The sequence below is a fragment of the Rana temporaria genome, chromosome 5 (genome assembly GCF_905171775.1).
Source record: "Rana temporaria chromosome 5, aRanTem1.1, whole genome shotgun sequence".
Lineage (NCBI taxonomy): Eukaryota > Metazoa > Chordata > Amphibia > Anura > Ranidae > Rana > Rana temporaria.
In genome coordinates, this window is record NC_053493.1 from 94,945,245 (window position 1) to 94,965,612 (window position 20,368).

At 42.4% G+C, this 20,368-nt stretch overlaps 1 protein-coding gene across 1 annotated transcript in view; it reads right to left on the minus strand.

Annotated features, from left to right (window-relative positions):
• Positions 1 to 1,548: 1,548 nt before the first annotated feature.
• C5H7orf31 (chromosome 5 C7orf31 homolog) overlaps positions 1,549 to 20,368 on the minus strand; it is a 63,814-nt gene continuing 44,994 nt past the window's right edge. The window contains exons 6-9 of the mRNA XM_040352887.1: positions 15,942 to 16,030; positions 9,638 to 9,812; positions 5,417 to 5,508; positions 1,549 to 2,319 (exon numbers count right to left, since the gene is read on the minus strand). Coding sequence (XP_040208821.1) covers positions 1,606 to 2,319; positions 5,417 to 5,508; positions 9,638 to 9,812; positions 15,942 to 16,030 — 1,070 coding nt within the window. The 3' untranslated portion in view covers positions 1,549 to 1,605. The remainder of the gene's footprint in view (positions 2,320 to 5,416; positions 5,509 to 9,637; positions 9,813 to 15,941; positions 16,031 to 20,368) is intronic.

The window sequence follows — 20,368 nt, forward strand, 5'->3', positions numbered from 1 at the left end:
CAAAGCAGGTCAAATGCAGCCATGCCATGTGTACTGCTGAAATAAAGCCAATAGGATTTTTCTGACCTGTGTTTATTGTACGTTCCAAAGGTTAGAAAACATGCTTGTTGACATGAGCCCTTACAGCGGTTTCTCAATCAAACCGCATATAAAATTATTGTATCCAAATGTAGTTGCCATTCTTTTTATATCTACTTACATAAATTACTATATAATGATGCTGGGCCCCATATCGATCGCATAGTTTGTTATAGCTATAGTTACACCCTTACTAGCCTTTTCAGACAAGGCTAGCAATGGCAGCCTTCATACATCTACAGTACAGATTTCCTTTACTACATGGTTAAATCCAGGATAATCACTTGTTTAATGTTAGCTAATGAAAGTGTAGCGCCTGTGTACTTTTCAGTACAGGTGCTTTGTCAAATTTAGTGGGATGAGAGAGTTATTTGCTCTCATCCAGTTTGATTTGCTTAAATTCGGCTGTTGCCAGCCCTGAACTGTCCTGTGGGTCATTCTGTGCTCCAGAGATGCAGTTCCATCTCTGGGAAGCAGGTGGCGCCAGAGGGGTCCACGGACGGAGGCGCCTTTTCTCCAGCGGCCAATCAGAGGAGTGTTTCCCTCGCGGGGCATGCTGGGGGAGGGTATTTCTGTGGCAGACGCCATATTGTGGGGTTCTTTGCGGGTTCCTGGTTACAGGTGCGGCACCTACCTTTAGGGCCCCGGCGATATGGCCTACCAGGCCAGGGCGCACGTGCTACGCGGAGTTTCTGACTCTGGGCTTTCATGGCCCGGAGCAACTGATGCTGCAAAAGGGGCCCCAGTGACTTACTGGGTCCCCCATCTCTTGTCAAGAGGATCCCAAGCGAGTTGTGCTGTTCGGTGGGGAGTCGGTCTGAGGTGAACCCGGAGGCAGGTGATCCAACAGGGCTTAGACGAACCATTGGGGATCTGGGTGACCGGACACTGACAGGTTGTATGCTGCAAACTGTCAGTTGGTGACCCTAAGGATAAGAAGTCTACCTGAGGGAGATTCAGGCAAGAATTATTGACTGGGAGGATTCGCTCTACCATCCATGTTCTCAAGTAACAGGCCTGTGGCAGAGGTCTCATCACTAATCCTAATTCTGTTCGAGCCAAGTCTGTGGCAGAGACTTGTTCCTTCCCAGAGGTTCCAAGTGACGCTCTGGCTGCCAGGCCTGTGAGAGGGACCTGTCCAGGGGCACTTTACCCACTTCGGCTGAAGTGGCGACGAGGAAAGAGTTGCTATTAGAAGCAGGACTGCTTCTGTTTATCCAAGAGCCTGAATCTGCAAGTTCTCCTTTTTCACCAACCTACTTCTATCTACCTCAGTAGACTGTTGGTCATGTTGGACCAGTAATAAAGCATAGAAAACGTCACCCTGCTATCTGGACATTCCGTTATTGCTCATCATCATCATCCCTAGACACATCACAGAGGTAAAATAATTATGCCGATCCCAAATCTAACCAGCGGCTCCTGAGGGGGTAGCGCTACAAAAGTATTTACAGACTCTTACAACTACAGTTGTTTTCAGCAGATTCTTTTATTTCTCTCGCAGTGTTTATACAGTGATTTATACTGTTAATTATGGAAATAGTGGGAATGAAACCCATAAAACTTGTGCTTCCTTCCAGAATGGCAATTTTCTCTTAGATCTTTTGTCTTTTCTGGAAAGTTTTGGTGGAATGTTTTTTGAGCGGTAGACTTTGAGAAGGAATCTTGAAGCACAAGTAGAGTTGCATGCGGCAAAGTCTTTCCAGCTTTATGAATGCCACTTTGTGCTCTTAATGTGTTTTGGCGAATATAGTGCCCTAATATACTATCTTGTGGTTTTATAGAACAAGCCTCTAGACTAGTAAAACACCTTTTCTGGAATGGTTTACTAAGCTCAGAAGCCTTTTCAAAGGCAATATATGGATCCTGTCCACCTGTTAAATCTTCATGGACTGTTTTATACTCTGAATCTGAATGGGTTGGTAAGGGTGTTAGCTGTCTTCTGTACAATGCATCTGTCTTTTCTGTGTCTGTAATTTTACGTATATCAGGTTCCTTGTGTCCCTGAGTTGAGGATAAATACTCCTCTGTGTTTTCCTTCTTAGTTGTGTTACTAGCAGTGTCAGAGGTACAAGATCTATGTCTAGGTGTCTCCACCTCAGTGTTCAAATTGGGTTTATATTCTACAGTTTCACTTTCAGGTTCTTCCTCTTTCACAAGAGTCCGGCGACCCTCTCTTGAGCGTGCAATGCGTCCTTCTATTGGTCGTGCTTGAAGGACAGTCGATAAGAATGCTGGCTTCTAAAAAAAGGTAATTGTGACATTACATAAATGCATTTTTTATCCAACTACATTGTTTGCAAAACTTTCAATTCATACAATTTCTTCTTCTTCTTTTTTTTGTTTTTTACAAATATGTCACTATACCCAAAAAATACAACCTACTGTCATTTGAGTGAAATTACACTGGACACTGTAGATATACTGTATTACTTTTTTATTTTAAAGGGATTGTAAAGGTTCGTTTTTTTTTTCTAAATAGGTTCCTTTAAGCTAGTGCATTGTTGGTTCATTCGATTTCTATTCTAAATGTTTTTTTTTTCTTTGTCTGAATTTCTCACTTTCCGTTCCTCCTCTGTAAGCTGTTCTGGCTGACTAACCCCCAGCCAGAACGGCTTGGATGATGGGGGCAAGCTTACTGAGGAAGAACAGGAAGTAAGAGATTCAGACAAAGAAAAAAAGTGAAGTAAAAGGTAAGTGAACCAACAATGCACTAGCTTAAAGGAACCTATTTAGAAAATAAAAAACGAACCTTTACAACTCCTTTAAGGCCCATTTAAGGACATTTTTGGATGCACCTAAGCAAGTCACTGCTTTTCCATCTCACTGAAAATAAACCTCCTTTGTAGCAGATGTGACAGTTTCCATTCATGTCTATGGTTAAATGGATTGCACCTTTACACACATTAGAGGATAATATAGACTTGGACATAAACATATTGTTACCCTGGTAAATCAAGGGAGTTTATTTTTTACAGTGTATTTAAAGCCAAATCTTTTATTTTCGTTGTAGATAGAGTGGTAAGATTGTTGTCAGAGCCCCTGTCAGGTTTTTATTGCTGTCTGTGTCCCCACTGGGGAGATTTACCCTCTGTATTACCCTGCTGAACGCCATCACTGGGAGTTAAAGCCCCACTGGGGGTAGCGGAAAAAAATGACTCTTGCAGTGGGACCTCCCAAACTGCAAGGGTTAAATGCTTGCTAAGGTAGAGATCTAAGCTGTAATACTTGCCATACTGGTTTTCCTGGCATGCTGTGTGACCAATTAAATTCCCCCGAGCTGCTTCCCTTTCGCCACTCCACCAATTGTAGGCTTTCTGACATCATCACGTACAATGTAGGACCAAGGGTTCTGCATTGTACATGCTGACAGCAAGTGTCTACCTTCATTCTGAAGTGTAGTAGAAAAGATTAGAGGGCTGGCTGCAGGGGGAGCAAAGAATAAGGTACGTTTTCTACATCTTATTCTTCCCCCCTAGAGTTAGTAAACTTTGAACCTCTGCAGTGTGGGGGAGCCCCACTTCAAATTTGTATTTTTTTTTTATTCCAGCATTTAGCTTAAAATAATTCAACATTATGAGTTGTCACCAGAACAGGAATAGATATGAAATTTTCACATGGACACATCTTTTCTGGTGATAACTTTGGAGAGATTTCCTCTCACTTTCTGTTATGTCTACAGCTCAGGAAGTAAAGGAAAGTCTTCCTAATGGTGCAAACAAATATGACAGGGGCTTAACCTCCATTCTTGCTCTATCCAAAATGAAAAAAGTATTTACGTAAACTTGCACAACTCCATAGATGGCATAAAACCTTTTTTTGCAATCATCATTATTATCATTATATTTGAAAATATTTAGAAAACACAACTGTACTGGAAGCCACTTTCTTAACCTCCCTGGCGGTATTCCCGAGTCTGGCTCTGGGTGGAATTTCAGTACCATTAGCAGTATCCCCGAGCCAGACTCGGGATTGCATCGCAGTATCCAGGCAGAGTTACTTACCTTGTCCCCGGGATCCTGCGATGTCTCCCCGCTGTGTCAGCGAGCTGTTACCTCGAACGATTCACACAGTGCCCCGAGTGCCACCGAGCTCCGTTCCCTGCGACGTTGCGACGCACAGGGGCGGAGATGGGCACCAAATTCAAAAAAATAAAAACACAGTACACATACAGTATACTGTAATCTTATAGATTACAGTACTGTATAAAATAATTTCACATCCCCTTTGTCCCTAGTGGTCTGTCCAGTGTCCTGCATGTACTTTTATATTATAAAAACTGTTCTTTCTGCCTGGAAACTGTAGATTGTCCATAGCAACCAAAAAGTGTCCCTTTATGTCAAAAGTGGTTTTAGACCAGCTAGAAAACAGCCATAATAAATTAGAATCACTTGCAGAATTGAGCGATAGTGATTTGTGGGGAAATTTATCATCAAACACTGAAAGTAATGACAGCGAAAATTCTGCAACTGAGCAAATTTCAGTGTTTTTGATTTGATTACATTATTGAATAATTTTTATTATTATTATATTATTTGTTATAATTATTTTTAGTTATTTATTATATTATAATTATTGATTTTGTGTTTCAAACTTTATCATACCCGGGATGTCTTATAGACTCTGGTTTGGACAGATTTAAGTGAGTTATTTCTAAGAATTACAGGCCTACACTATAAAACGCCAAATTTCCATGCAAAACAACTCAGCATCAAAAAACCTGACATAATCATACCGCCAGGGAGGTTAAAGGAGAAGTAGGGCCAAAGCTCTTTTGGCCCTTTTTCTACTGTGGATCACAGAAGTGCACTTAGTTTGGGACTCCTGTGACCCATATTCAGCGGACAACGGGTTAATGTCTGCTGTCAGGTGACATAACTCAGGCAGTCCAGGCTCTGGACTGCCTGGAACCTAGATGCCTGGACCCACAGCTGGCTCAGGCTCTCAGCAAGCCACTGGGAGTCCGCTTCTGCCCCTCCACAGCCTGGCACTCCAGTGAGCGCTGGAGGGGCAGAGCAGAAAGCTGGTGACTGACTGTCACCGGCTCATTGTTTACTGAAGACCTAGAATTGAGCTATCAGCAGGTCTTTGATCGCTCAGGTCTCGGTCGTAAAGACAGCGGGGGATCGATGCTACATTCACCTAGGTGAGTATAAATGTCCATTTTGTAAATTCCCATACTCTATTAATGTCAGAGATTAAAGCTGGACTTTCATTAATGTAAGTCAGCATGTGGTTTAGTGGCTAAATTTAAGGTACACTTATTTTTATCACATATCTTAGAAAATTATGCTTGTATATGACTTATGTAATGTGTGCATACATGAATATGACTTACAATTTCTGTGTTTTCATCTGTTTTTCCTGTTATGTTGCCAATTACCTTCTCATAATAATCATCAAGTTGTAGTGGGTTCATTTCACCACGGTCTGAGTATAAAAGAAAACTATTGTTCAGAAAAGTACTAAAAAAAGTATAAGAAGTTTATCAGTGTTTGTATTGTTCTCTGTATGAGGTACTTGGCAAAACTTCTGATTTATGTGCAGGCCAGTTTTTTGTGACTGGTTTGGATCACTCCAAAGTGTTTAACATGACAATGGAATGAAGGTGATATGCAACAGGGAGGAGTTATGGCGTTTGTGAACAAGTTCCTGGTCAATGCTACATGGCTGCCAGTGCTACAAAAATAGTGTTGTAGCAGATAGTGTAGTTAAATATTCCAGTCTTTAGCAGTACAGGTTGTACTTTACTTATAAACCCTGTAGTAGCACAGGAGGCAACAGCTTGAATGAAAATCATACCTGGTTTTAACAGGTACCTGTTCTTATTTCCGCTCGGAAGTTTTCCTCCTTCCCTCCCTCCCTGTCACAGGTCCCAGAATCCTGCAGGACCATTCACAATGAGGCATTGGCAGTATGAAACCAACTGTGAAGTGTTGCAGGTGTCAATTTTAAGTTAATGACACCCCAAAACAATTTAGAAATGGCAATGAACACCCATGCAATCTGAAAAAAAAAAGATGCCTGCACACTTTTCGTGTGGTGCGATTTGAGCCCATACAAAAGGAATGGGCTTCAATCTCACTGAAGAAAATAGCCCTAAGACCCTTTTCACACTGGGGCGGGAGCAGCGTCGGCGGTAAAGCGGCGCTATTTTGTTTTACCGCCAATTTCACAGCACTATTCGGCCGATATCGGGGCGGTTTTACCCCCCGCTACCGGCCGAGAAAGGGTTAAAACCTCTGCAGAGGCGCATTGCCGGCGGTATAGCCGCGGTGTCCCATTGATTTCATTGGGCAGGAGCGATATATACACACCGCTCCTTCACCGCTCCAAAGGTGCGGCAGGCAGGACCTTTTTTACCGTCCTGCTAGAGCACCGCTCCAGTGTGAAAGCCCTCAGGCTTTCACACTGGAGAGACAGCAGCGGCTGTTTAGGGTCGGTTTGTAGGCGATATTTTAACCCTCCTGGCGGTATCCCCGAGCATGACTCGGGGTGGATTTTTTCTGCTAAAATCGGTAACCCCGAGTCACGCTCGGGGTAGCTATGCAGAGCCTGCAGCGCGTGCTGGCTTACCTTGTTCCTGGATCCAGCGATGTCACCGCGCTGTGTGAGCGAGCGGGACCTCGCTCGATTCACACAGTGTCCTCCTGTGCCGTCGATCTCCGTTCCCTGCGACGTTACGACGCACGGGAGCGGAGATCGGCGCCAAAACACACCTAAACACATGATAATAAAGCTGATAATAAAGCTGTTATGGGCTCACTACCTATGAAGTGGGTATAGAAAAGAATCACCCCCCTTTAAAATAATCACATTTTGTTGCTTTGCAGCCTGAAATAAAGACAGACACAACACATTTAGACTTTGCAAAATTCACTCACTCTTCTTTGCAGAACTGCTCAAGTTCAGTCAAATTTGATGGTGACCGTTTGTGGACTGCAGTCTTCAAGTCCTTCTACAGATTTTCAATGTGGTTTAAGTCTGGGCTCTAAATAGGCCATGCAAGGACATTCACCTTTTTTTTCCTTCAACCATTGTGTGGTCATTTTTGCTGTGTGCTTTAGGCCATTGTGTAAACCAGGGGTGGCCAACCAGTGGACCGGGGACCACATGTGGCACGCGGAGCCCTCTGATGTGGCCCGCGACCTCCTGCTCTGGACTGGTGGGTTGGCAAACCCAGATCGCAGGTTGCCGACCCACCATACCGCAGCATCAGTGTTGTGAATGAAGCTGGTGGTAGAGGAAGAACGCAGCTGCGGAGCAGAGCCCCATAAGCCAATGCGTCCTCTACAGAACCAGCTTTTGCCACAAGTGAAGTCTATGGCAAAGTTCAGCTAACCCGTAGGATAGACACAGGTGCACTAGGCTGCACTCGCGGTGTGGGTAAACTACAGCACATCAGTGTGAAAGCAGTCTTGGGCCCTTTTCACATGATCAGCCCGACCAAACGGGACCCTCAATAGCGACAGATGTCCGTTTACGCCCGACTACCTCCAATCCAAACAGAAGGAAATTTATCCCCTTCCATATGGGCGGATCGGAGGGCCTATAGAGTAGCCGTGACCTGTCATCCGCCTTCTCCGCTCATTGTGGCCCACGACTGGTTACCAAGTTGCTTAAGTGGCCCTCACTCTTCAAAAGGTTGGGCACCCCTGGTGTAAACCTTCTTCCCATTGACAACTTTATGGCAGAGGGCAGCAGATATTCCTCAAGAATCTGACGGTATTTTGCCCCATCCATTATATTAGACATATTGTTTGGTATTGAGGCCAAATAATACAATTTTAAGGCCCGTACACACGGTCAGACTTTCGTGTGTACGCTCCATCGGACAAACTTTTTCGGGTTTCATCGGACAAAAAGTTCAGTCTGCAAACGGACAAACTTTACAACAACAAAAGTCTGATGGTGCCTAGTCCGACCGTGTGTACAGCAAGCCATCAGACTTTTTTCCGAAGTACAAACACGCATGCCCAGAATCAATGTTAAAATCAACCAACAATAGCAGAAGTTAACCAAACGGTGGCGGTAAAGAGCAGAAAAGAGCAGAAAAACCATGTGATGTTGGGAAAGTTTTAGAAAAGTTTGCAGAAAAGTCAGAGCGTGTGTATGCTATGGGTGTGACCGGACAAATGACTTTGTACAAAAATCCAAAGGGAAAGTTTGTCGGATGTCCGACCGTGTGTACGAGGCTTAAGTCTCATCTGACCATAATGCCCCGTACACACGATCGGTTTTCCTGTTGGAAAAAGTCAGATGAGAGCTTTTGGAATCCCGACCGTGTGTATGCTCCATCAGACTTTTTCCAACGGAAAAACTGCTGGAAAAAGATAGAGAGCAGGTTCTCTTTTTTTTCGTCTGGAAAAAATCTGATCGGAATTTCCTATCGTGTGTACAAATTCCGACGAGCAAAATTTCGACGCATGCTCGGAAAACAAAGCGACGCATGCTCAGAAGCAAAGAACCCTAATTTTCTCGGCTCGTCGTAGTCTTTTGCTTCACCGCGTTCTTGGCAGTCAAAAGTTCACCAAACTTTTGTGTGACTGTGTGTATGCAAAGCAGGCTTGATCGGGATTGTGTGTACGGGGCATAATAGCTTTTGCCATGTGGCCTCAGAATCTTCATGCTGCTTTTTGGAAAAGATCAATGGTGACTGTATGTGGCCTTTCTTGAGGAGTGGCTTTTTTCTTGCAACCCTCCAATACAAGCCACATTTGTAGAGAATTTGTGATATTGTTGTCACATGCACAAAAAGACAACTCTTTGTCATAAATTCCTGCAACTGCTTCAGAGTTGCTGTACACCTCTTGGTAGCCTGTCCAGTTTCCTCATAGCTCTTTTATCTAGTTTGGAGAGAAATCCTGATCCAGGGAGGGTCTGTGTTATACCAAATGCCTTCCACTTCTTAATAATAGACTTCACTGTGCTTCTAGGCATTAATAAAGCCTTTAACATTTTTTTTGTATCCATCTCCGTGCCTGTCCACAACTTTATGCTGGAGATCTTTTGACAATGCCTTGCCACCCAAAATTGATTGTTTCCTTCAGTTGTACCACCAGGGACTGAAATGCTGCAGGAAAGCTCTTTTCATGCTGAGGTAATCAAAATGACGACAACTGATCACAGTTGAAAGTTAAATGGATTTGTGTGCCATTGAGAAAGTGATTAGCTACACCAGATTTCGTTTACAAGTAATTTTTAGGAGAGGGGTGATCCTTTTTCCAACTTAGTGATTCTGTTTTGATTTATTTTTTATTTTTTTCTGACATGTTGGTGTTATATCTTTCACTTGGATATGATTATTTTCAAGAGGTTGATTCTTTTCTATACCCACTGTACATTTGTTTAATTAACACTATTTTATTATTTAATAAGATAGATATCTGGCACTAAAGGAGGTGAGTTCTGCACATATTCTGGTTTGATTTATGTAATTTTGTGTGGGACACGCACTGTGCGATCAAGCTCCCAACAGGATTTGTAATTTGTCACTGCATGGAGATATAATCCTTTTTGTTTAGATTTCACCAAAAAAAATCATATCTATCGTATCTACCTGTGAAGCTGTGGTTGTACGTTGTTAACCACTGAGATTTGATTGAATTCCTCTGTAAATTGATTGTCCTTTCAGATGGTGTTTCTTCATATGTCTTGTACAGTGGGTTAGGAGCCACAGTCTTTGGGGGACTTGGGTAGTAGATCTGGTCATTTTCATGATAGAATTTTGGGAACTGAAAAAAAAAAAAATACTAAAGCTTAGTATACCCATATTGAAAGTATTGAAATAAAACATTACAAGAAGAAATATGAAAAGACAAGTGTAAAAGTTATTGGTTTTCAAAAGATCACATACTTGACAAATCTCCCAATAAGATTTGCGCCACACCTCCTCTTCATACCTGCCTCAACTGTTACCCTCTGGTATTATCTTTACAACTCCCTTCCAGCTGCTGCCTATCCTTGTCTGGGATCTACAGTACTACAGTCAACAGAAAAGGAGCAGTGGGATAAGACGGCTCAGATAACTGGTACACTAAAGTTGAGAAACCATTGTAGCACCCTTTATTGTTCAACTAGTGCAGGTAACTGTATTTTGTGACTCATGGTAGTTGCATGAGTCTGTTAATTGGGTCAGGATTTAGAATCAGATTAGGCTGGAAGGCTCTGCAGACCAGTCCTCTATTGCCTCCCCTAGTTCTGGAGATCCCTGGAAATTTCTAGAAGCTAGTGGGCAGAGGTAAAGAGGCTGGGTCTGAATGTTGATGGGAGTTTGGACCAATCCCCAGGCAGGAGGCCTGGCAGGGTGGCTGAACCCCCCAATAAATATAGTGGAGCCTGAGCAGCAGGGGCGCTGGGTGGAAAATGGACTGCTGTTGTTTGTGTGGCCTGGGAGGGGACCCCGGGCTGGGGGCTCTGCCTCCAGGCTGAAGCTGAGAAAAGGAAGAAAAGGAAGCCTAAGACCTTTGGTCTATCGGATTGGCATAAGAAGATCTGATTAGTTGGAGGCCTGAACAGGAGACTTGCCAGGTGCCGCGGGAAGCAAAGGACAGTCCCGGCCTCAACACACCCACAGGCATACAAGATGAAAGACTGCCGGACGTAGCATACTTTCCAAGGAAAGCGTTGTGCAGAATCCTGATCCCTTGTCCTGGGGTGTTCTTCAGAGCAGCCAGGTTGGCTGGTAGGAAAGTATCTGCAAGTGTCAGACCTGGTGCAGCTCTGCAGAGGAGACAAGATACCTCTGCATACAGTTTGCAACTTTGTGCTATTTCACTAAAGAGGATTGAGCACTCCTGGTCCGTAAAGGATCTTGTCACTGATCCATAGGGACTGTGTTTATTTCGGAGGGAGTATAGTTTAGGATCTTCGTTTTACATACAGAGATCTTCATTCTCTACAGAGAAGGAAGTTGTCCTCATCTGTTTCTTCAAATCAAGTTGGGCATCCCATAATCCCTATACCCTATCCAAGTTCCTTTCCCCAATAAAGCAACAAAAACAAACCCATGGACTGATTTCTTGTGGCTGGATTGAAGTAGGAAATGCGTGTTGCCTGGCTGTGCATAAATAGGGAGAACCAGTAACCAGCGGCTCCGGCTGGGGTAGCGCTACACCAGAAATGCTTACTTGGAAGTTCAATGTGCGCAGAGAAGATTGGTAAACTCCATCTATGCCCAGGCTTGTATTCACCACTTTGGAAGTCCCTGACTCCCAAGAAAAGGAATGTGAGCCCAAGACCCCAACAACCACCACACTTAGGATGCAAAGCTGGAGGAGACTAGTGAATTCCTGTTCAAGAATCTTCTCTGCACGTGCTCCACATTGAGCACATTTGGATTCTTAATTTTAGTATTTATGTGATGGACATAGAAGAAGCATCAGGGGTCTAACAGATTTCTGACTGAACCCATAAAGAGAACGTATCACCTGACTAAAAAAATGTATCATATGCTATCCTTTGACAATTTGCAATTTTCCTATCATGTATTACACATCATGTCTACACAACGTAGCCAATTTCTCCACCATCTTTCTTCTGCATATAAAATGCATCTTCCACAGTGTTTGAAATATCCCCAACTTTGCCCATTATGAAACAATTGAAATTTCTGGTGTTTGTCTTGTCAGCATGTAGAAGTGCTTAGAGAGTTAAAGAGAATGGAAGAATGTTGCTGTAAAATGTAAAGGACTGGTTTGACTAAAAAGAAATATGACACTAGCCCCATAAAGTGTAATAGCTAACGTGTGATCTCCATGGAAACTGATGTGGAAGTGCAAGTAAAACATATGGAAATTCAGTTAAGTAAGCTTTACTACCCTTTCTACTGCATGCATTTTGTTCAAAGATAAACTTTTCAAGTATGATGCAGAAAAATGGCAGAATTCATACACATAAGATGGGAAGAGCTGATGAATCTGTAGAATTGTGTTATATATTTTCTTATTTTATATCAGCTAAAGGTATAGCTTATATAAATAAATCAACAGAAATATCAGCCTTATAGAAAAACCATTCCCAATAAGACATTTATGATGTCCTGTACAACACTTATAAGCCCTGTGTTTGCTATGCTAATGGCAGCCAGCTATTGTCTTTGCTAGTTCAGACCTATCCCTCTCACCTGTTGTACCTCACTATTAGCACCCTATTGTGGGCTTGCTATCCAATAGGACATAAATACCTGTTATCCTGAAAATGTTATCCTTCTGTATGTGGGGCCCTGGTGAAGAAGTTTGGCCTCCGGCTATGGGGGAGCGCTGAACCCACATGAGTGACCAGTACAGTATAATCAAGCATGCTGTCCCCCCATGCTAACACATGCACAATCTGACCACCAAGCAATTTATATAATAGATTTGGGCACAGAGCTACATGTTGATATCACAAATAAGCATGTTTGTGTATAGACATGGACAGCTTAGGTCTGCAAAACGTTCCTAAAGAGTGCTCATCATTGACATCCTGTTTTCTGCTTATTTCTGCAGAACAGAAATGTTCATGTCATTTCAATGGCTACTTTTAGGCTCAGCAAGCCCAACAATCAACAACCAACTACTAGTTTAGTCCTATCTCATACTTTTTTAGGTTGGCTAGTAAATCTGGTTAATTAAAAGAAATATTCTGTGTTCAGTGTAAATATCTTGCAAAATGTGGCAATTCACACTAAACTAGACAGCTGCACTCACTGTATTTCACATTACAATACAAAGCTAATTTCAAGAACAGGGGATGTGTTGTTCTATCATTTAAAGTGCATATAAGTACATTCAAATTCATATGTAAATACAATAAATCCTGAATAAATTACAGTATCAAATGTGAAATGGATATACTGTATATGCAGAACAATAATCCCATAATTCATAAAGTCCATATAGCAATATAAAGAAAAAGAAAACAAATCAATCCCAATAGCAGTGATAAAATTATATGTAATGAAAAAACAAAGTGCTCCACTCACGCACTTTATAAGATCTCAGTTTCCCCAGTGACGACGTCCATTAGGATGAAATGTCCAACGGAGATCTCGGTTGCCCCAGTGACGACATCCATTAGAACGAAACGCGTAGGCCAGAGTTTGCAGCAGTCACGTCATCAAACCCTCCGGGGTGCTGGACGATTTTTATATGTGTGGTGCCTGTTTACTCTTTGCATGTGTAAGTACATTACAGGCATACCCCACTTTTAAGTACACAATGGGGTTTATTTACTAAAGCTGGAAAGTGAAAAATCAGGCTCACTTCTGCATAGAAACCAACAAGCTTCTAAACACAGCTTGTTCAATTAAGCTTTGGTAATAAAACCTGGAAGCTGATTGGTTTCTATGCAGAAGTGAGCTTGATTTTGCACATTCCAGCTTTAGTAAATAAACCCCATTGTGTACTTAAAAGTGGGGTATGCCTGTACTTTTTTTTAAATAAACTGGGATTTAAGATACTGCACACTGAGTGTCCCTCTTCCTCTTCACATGTGAATTGAAGTTTTATACACGGCTGCAAGTATGTTGCCCTAGCCTTGAAGGTTGAAGGTGGTCTGAGAAGCACACATTAAGAGTGTGCATCACTGTCTGGAATGCTTAGGTGTTTCCAGTCGGAGCTGTATTATCTCAATCACTCCAACCAATTGAGAGTTGTTTTCACCCGGCCACAGCTAGACCTTGGAATGAGATCTTAATATCTGGTAAGAGGCGATATTATTCCTCCTTTCGTGGAGCACAATTGGGTGATTACCTGAAGCACAGGGATCTTAGGAAGCATATGAGTGGAGCATATCATTTTATCACTCATATCGGGACAATTTTTTTCCTTTCTCTTTTGCATTAGATTGCTATATGGACTTTATGAAGTACAGGATTAATGTTTAGTATATACAGCATCTCACAAAAGTGAGTACACCCCTAACATTTTTGTAAATATTTTATTATATCTTTTCATGTGACAACACTTAAGAAATTACACTTTGCTACAAGGTAAATTAGTGAGTGTACAGCTTGTATAACATTGTAAATTTTCTGTCCCCTCAAAATAACTCAAAACACAGCCATTAATGTCTAAACCGCAGGAAACAAAAGTGAGTACACCCCTAGGTGAAAATGTCTAAAGTGTCACTATTTTGTGTGGCCACCATTATTTTCCAGCACTGCCTTAACCCTCTTGGGCATGGAGTCACTAGAGTTTCACAGGTTGCCTCTGGAGTCCTCTTCCACTCCTTCATGATGACATCATGGAGCTGATGGATGTTAGAGACCTTGCACTCCTCCAACTTCCATTTGAGGATGCCCCACAGATGCTCAATAGGGTTTAGGTCTGCAGATATGCTTGGCCAGTGCATCACCTTTACCCCAGCTTCTTTAGCAAGGCAGTGGTCATCTTGGAGGTGTGTTTGGGGTCGTTATCATGTTGGAATACTGCCCAGCGGCCCAGGGAGGGGATCATGAAAATAAAATGACATCACAAAACATTATGCATGCTGATTGGTTCACATTATACATTTTACTCCCAGTTACCCTCCCCCTGTGTGGTTTGTCCTTGGCATGAAGCCCTCATTGGTCAGTTCATATAGGGATGGTTTCTTCTTAGAAATCCATTCTTGGGCATGCACACACACCCTTGTGAATCAACGTGTCATAAAGAGTCCATTGTCAGCTCAGCAAGTTTCCTTCCAAGCGTCACACAAGCTTTCAGGAGATCCGAGTGAAAAAGGAGGGGGAGGCTTTCCTGTTACAATTGAGGAATTTAGAAGGGAGGGGGGACGTAGTGAGAGCGAAGAGTGGGGGGGAAATGACATCTGCTCTTAATAATAATCCTTTGTATTTTCAATGCTGAGTCCATAACTTTCTTCAAAACACAATATCTGACAATTCTTTTCAAGGAAAATATACACTTCATTTCAGTGGCTCTAATCATAACACAAAATACAATTTTCATTTTAGTACTTCCATCACATGAGTACTGTCAGGCTGACCCCCCCCCCCCTTCAGTCTCTGCAGCAATGCTGGCAGCACTCATAGGTCTATTTCCCAAAGACAACCTCTGGATATGACGCTGAGCATGTGCACTCAACTTCTTGGGTCGACAGTGGCAATGCCTGTTTTGAGTGGAACCTGTCCTGTTAAACTTCTGTATGGTCTTGGCCACTGTGCTGCAGCTCAGATTCAGGGTCTTGGAAATCTTCTTATAGCCTAGGCCATCTTATGTAGAGCAACAATTCTTCTTTTTAGACCATCAGAGAGTTCTTTGCCATGAGGTGCCATGTTGAACTTCCAGTGACCAGTAAGAGGGTGAGAGCGATAACACCAAATTTCACTCACCTGCTCCCCATTCACATCTGAGACCTTTTAACACTAACAAGTCACATGACACCAGGGAGGGAAAATGGTTAATTGGGCCCAATTAGGGGCGTACACAAATTTGTTGCCAGCACATAGACATTAATGGCTATGTGTTGAGTTATTTTGAGGGGACAGCAAATTTACACTGTTATACAAGCTGTACACTCACTACATTGTAGCAAACTGTAATTTCTTCAGTGTTGTCACATTAAAAGAAATAATAAAATATTTACAAAAATGTGAGGGATGTACTCACTTCTGTGAGATACTGTATATGAATTTCACATTTAATACTGTAATTTATTCGGTATTTATTTATTGTATTTACTTATGAATTAGAAAGCACTTATATGCACTTTAATAGATAGCGCAACCACATTTCTTGATGAAATCTGGTTGGTTGACTGTGTTTATGGCTTCCGTTATACTATATTCTGGTTATTGTCACATGTGTAACCAAATCTAATTTTGTTCAGCTTCTTGTTTCTCAATATAAGTGAGAATATACATATTTATACAATATACTTACATGATAGTAACCTTGCTGACCTGGCCAGGTCAAAGCCATCTTTTGTGAATTTGAAGGAATAGCAATTACCTCATGCCTGTATGGATTACCTGAGACATAATAGACAAAAGACAGTAAGTAACACAATCTATTCTCTGAAACAGATCTACATAATGGTTGTTAAATTAAAATGGCAATGTCTTTTCTGGCCAGCAGTATTTTGATAAACCGTTGCTGCATACAATTTCAAGCGAGAACTTACTTATTTTATTCACATGTATTAAATCTGCAATATCTTTTATGTGTTTGCCGATCAAAAGATTTTTTGTAGACTTGACTTGATACCAGATTGATATACATTATCAGCAAAACCGCACCTTTCACAATCGTGACCTGGTCAGGCATATTAGCAGCTTCTTGAGCTAGTAGGCATAAATGAGTGCTAGCCAAAAAAGGTGGATGCCTAGTTTTACTGGCTCAGTATAATAATGTTATACACTATATACACACTACATAACTGCAGAAATCACATTTTAAACACTCATTTTTTATTTCCAGCAGTATAGGAGGTTATTTTTATGACCATAAAAGCTATAAAACACTTAAAGTAGAAGTACAGCCAAAGTTTGTTCTGCACTCCTATGACATGTTTTCAGCTGACAACAGGCTCATGCCTGCTGTCAAAAAGAAAACAAGGACCATTGGCGCCTCAGCCTTGCACAACACTGAAATGTATTTAAAGGTAAAATTGCATACTCACAAATGAGTGGAAAAATCAAGCAGATAATAAAAATTCCATCGTGTGCATCATCCATCAAGATCTGCTGGCCAGTAAACTTAAGTGGTATCAAAGTCCAAAGACAGCTGACACATTTCAAGGGGTATCCCCTCTTCTTCAGAGCTTGTTTGTTTCCTTTTTGAAGCCTGTCACAGAGCTAGTCCAGGCTCGGGCAAGATCACGACAATGAAGTCGGGATCTGCCCACGTGCCTGTTCCGACCCCCATCTCAGCCTCTTAGCGAGCCTTTGAGAGCCTAAGCTGGCCGCTTCCGCTCCCTCTAAAGTCCAGCGCTCCAGTGAGTGAGGAGGGGGCAGAGCAGAGAGCAGTGACTGACAGTCACCAGCTCTTTGTTTAGGGAGCCCTGAGAACCGAGAGATCAGCAGTGTTTGATCGCTCAGTTCTCAGTGTTAGAGCTGGCGGGGGACCGATGCTGCATCCACCTAAGTAAGTATAATTCTGAAAAAAAGGGGGGGGAGGGGATAAATTGGGACTTTAAATGATACGCATGGGAATGTATACGCCTCCATCCCTATAATTGTATGCAAAAATGGGGGAATATGGGACTTTAAATGAAGTGTGTGTGGCGAGACCAAGAAAATTCATAGGAGTATAAAAAAATCTGTGGCCCGGATTCAGATAGGAGATACGACGGCGTATCTCCTGATACGCCGTTGTATCTCTGAGTCCGGCTGTCGTATCTATGCGCCTGATTCAGAGAATCAGTTACGCATAGATATCCCTAAGATCCGACTGGTGTAAGTGTCTTACACCGTCGTATCTTAGGCTGCATTATCACGCTGGCCGCTAGGTGGCGCTTCTGTATAGTTGCGCGAGGAATATGCAAAGTAGTTAGTTAGGTCGATTCAGAAACGTACATCCGGCCGGCGCATTTTTTTACGTCGTTTACGTTAGGCTTTTTTCGGCGTATAGTTACCCCTGCTATATGAGGCGTAGCTAATGTTAAGTATGGCTGTCGTTCCCGCGTCGAGTTTTGAAAATTTTACTTTGTTTGCGTAAGTCGTTCGCGAATAGGGCTGGTAATTTACATTCACGTCGAAAGCAATGACGTTTTGCGGCGGGTTTTCGAGCATGCGCACTGGGATTTTTTCACGAACGGCGCATGCGCCGTTCAAAAAAGACGTAAACTACGTGGGGTCAACTCAAATTTAAATAAAACACGCCCTCAACATCCCCATTTGAATTAGGCGGGCTTACGCCGCCACACATACGTTACGCCGCCGTAACTAAGGGCGCAAGTTCTTTCTGAATACAGAACTTGCGCCCAAAGTTACAGCGGCGTAACGTATTTTAGATACGCTACGCCGGGCGGACAGATAGACCATTCTATCTGAATCCGGCCCTGTATGTTTAATTTTCTAGACCAGTAATGGCATGACATATACCAATAATACATACATGGTAAAAAGGAATGACAATATACATTTTAAAATAGTAAAGACAGCAGATATACATAATGATCCTCCATGTGATGAGGTATGCAGGATAGGGTCTGATAAAGATTATTAAACCATCTGACAATGGTTTGTGGTACCACATGCCCTGATTCCAGCTGATAATTAGATTTTAGGCATGGCCAGCTATTTCTTTCTACACTAGTATTCCCTATGTTTGGTTGTTACACTAGATCACACTCGTTATGTATATCCCTTTCCAGATTATTGACGCATCCGGCTCCTGATGAGTGGATTGAGTCCACGAAACACGTCAAACCCATTCAGATGCATTTATTTACACCAACAGTGTCAGATGATTTAACCATCTTTATCAGACGATATCCTGTGAATTTGTTTGCCTCATGACATGGAGGATCATTATGTATATCTTATATTGCAATGTGCCATGCTGTCTTTACTATTTTAAAATGTATATTCTCATTCTTTTTTACAGTGTATGTATTATTGGTATATGTCATGCCATTACTGGTCTAGAAAATTAAACATACAGATTTTTTTGTACTCCTATGAATTTTCTTGGTCTCGCCACACACACACTTAATTTAAAGTCCCACATTCCCCCCGTTTTTGCATAAGTTAAAGTAAGTTAAAAACTTTGTTTTTTTAGATTTGGATAATGTACAGAGGGATTATAACGCCTGTTAGTTTGTATTGCTGTCTGTGCCCCCATTAGTGAGATTCACCCTCTCTATTTTTCCTGTTTACCATTATCATTAACCACTTACCCCCCGGACCATATTGCTGCCCAAAGACCAGAGTACTTTTTGCGATTCGGGACTGCGTCGCTTTAACAGACAATTGCGCGGTCGTGCGACGTGGCTCCCAAACAAAATTGGCGTCCTTTTTTTCCCACAAATAGAGCTATCTTTTGGTGGTATTTGATCACCTCTGCGGTTTTTAGTTTTTGCGCTATAAACAAAAATAGAGCGACAATTTTGAAAAAAATGAATATTTTTTACATTTTGCTATAATAAATATCCCCCAAAAATATCTAAAAAAAAAAATTTTTTCCTCAGTTTAGGCCGATACGTTTTCTTCTACATATTTTTCGTAAAAAAAAAATCGCAATAAGCGTTTATTGATTGGTTGCGCAAAAGTTATAGCGTTTACAAAATAGGGGGTATTTTTATGTCATTTTTATTATATTTTTTTTACTAGTAATGGCGGCGATCAGCGATTTTTTTTCGGTACTGCGACATTATGGCGGACACTTCGGACACTTTTGACACATTTTTGGGACCATTGGCATTTTTATAGCGATCAGTGCTATAAAAATGCATTGGATTACTATAAAAATGCCACTGGCAGTGAAGGGGTTAACACTAGGGGGCGGGGAAGGGGTCAAGTATGCCTGGGTGTGTTCCTACTGTGGGGGGGGGTGGCCTCACTAGGGGAAACACTGATCCTTCGGTTCATACATTGTATGAACCGTAGATCAGCATTTCCCCTGCTGACAGGACCGGGAGCTGTGTGTTTACACACACAGCTCCCGGTCCCCGCTCTGTACCGAGCGATCGCGTGTGCCCGGCGGCGATCGCGCCCACCGGGCACACGCACGGGAGTCGGGGGCGAGCGGGGGGCGCGCGCGCGCGCCCCTAGTGGCGGCTGGGAGAGAGGATGTTATACTACGTGCTCTCGCCCAGCCGAGCCAACTTGCCGACGTATAACGGCGGTGGGCGGTCGGCTAGTGGTTAAAAGTGAAAGTAAAATTAAATTCAACATTTTGGGTTGTCCCCAGAATGGGGGATAAATCTTCCAATGGAGACACTAGTTCTGGTGATCTGGGGGATCCTAGGGAATTCCCTTAATTTGCAGGGATTTCCCCTCACTTCATGTTTGACTATAGGACAGTAAGCAAAGGTATACTGTATCTCTGCAATGGGACACATGTGCCAAAAAAGAAAATCTGACAGGGGTTATAACCCACCCTTGCTGTATCCAAAATGAAAAAATACTAGTTGCCTGCCATCCACTGCCTCTCTGTGTTGTGGAGGTAGGGGAGTGGTACAGGTGGTCCCCTAGTTACAAACATCAGACTTACAAACGACTCCTACTTACAAGCGGAAGGAGACAACAGGAAGTGAGAGAAAATCTACCCCTAGGAAGGGAAATTCACTCCTGTAAGGGTTATTATGGGAAAAAGCTACCTCCACTGATGCTTTATCACCAAGGCTTGCTTCCACAACAACCCAA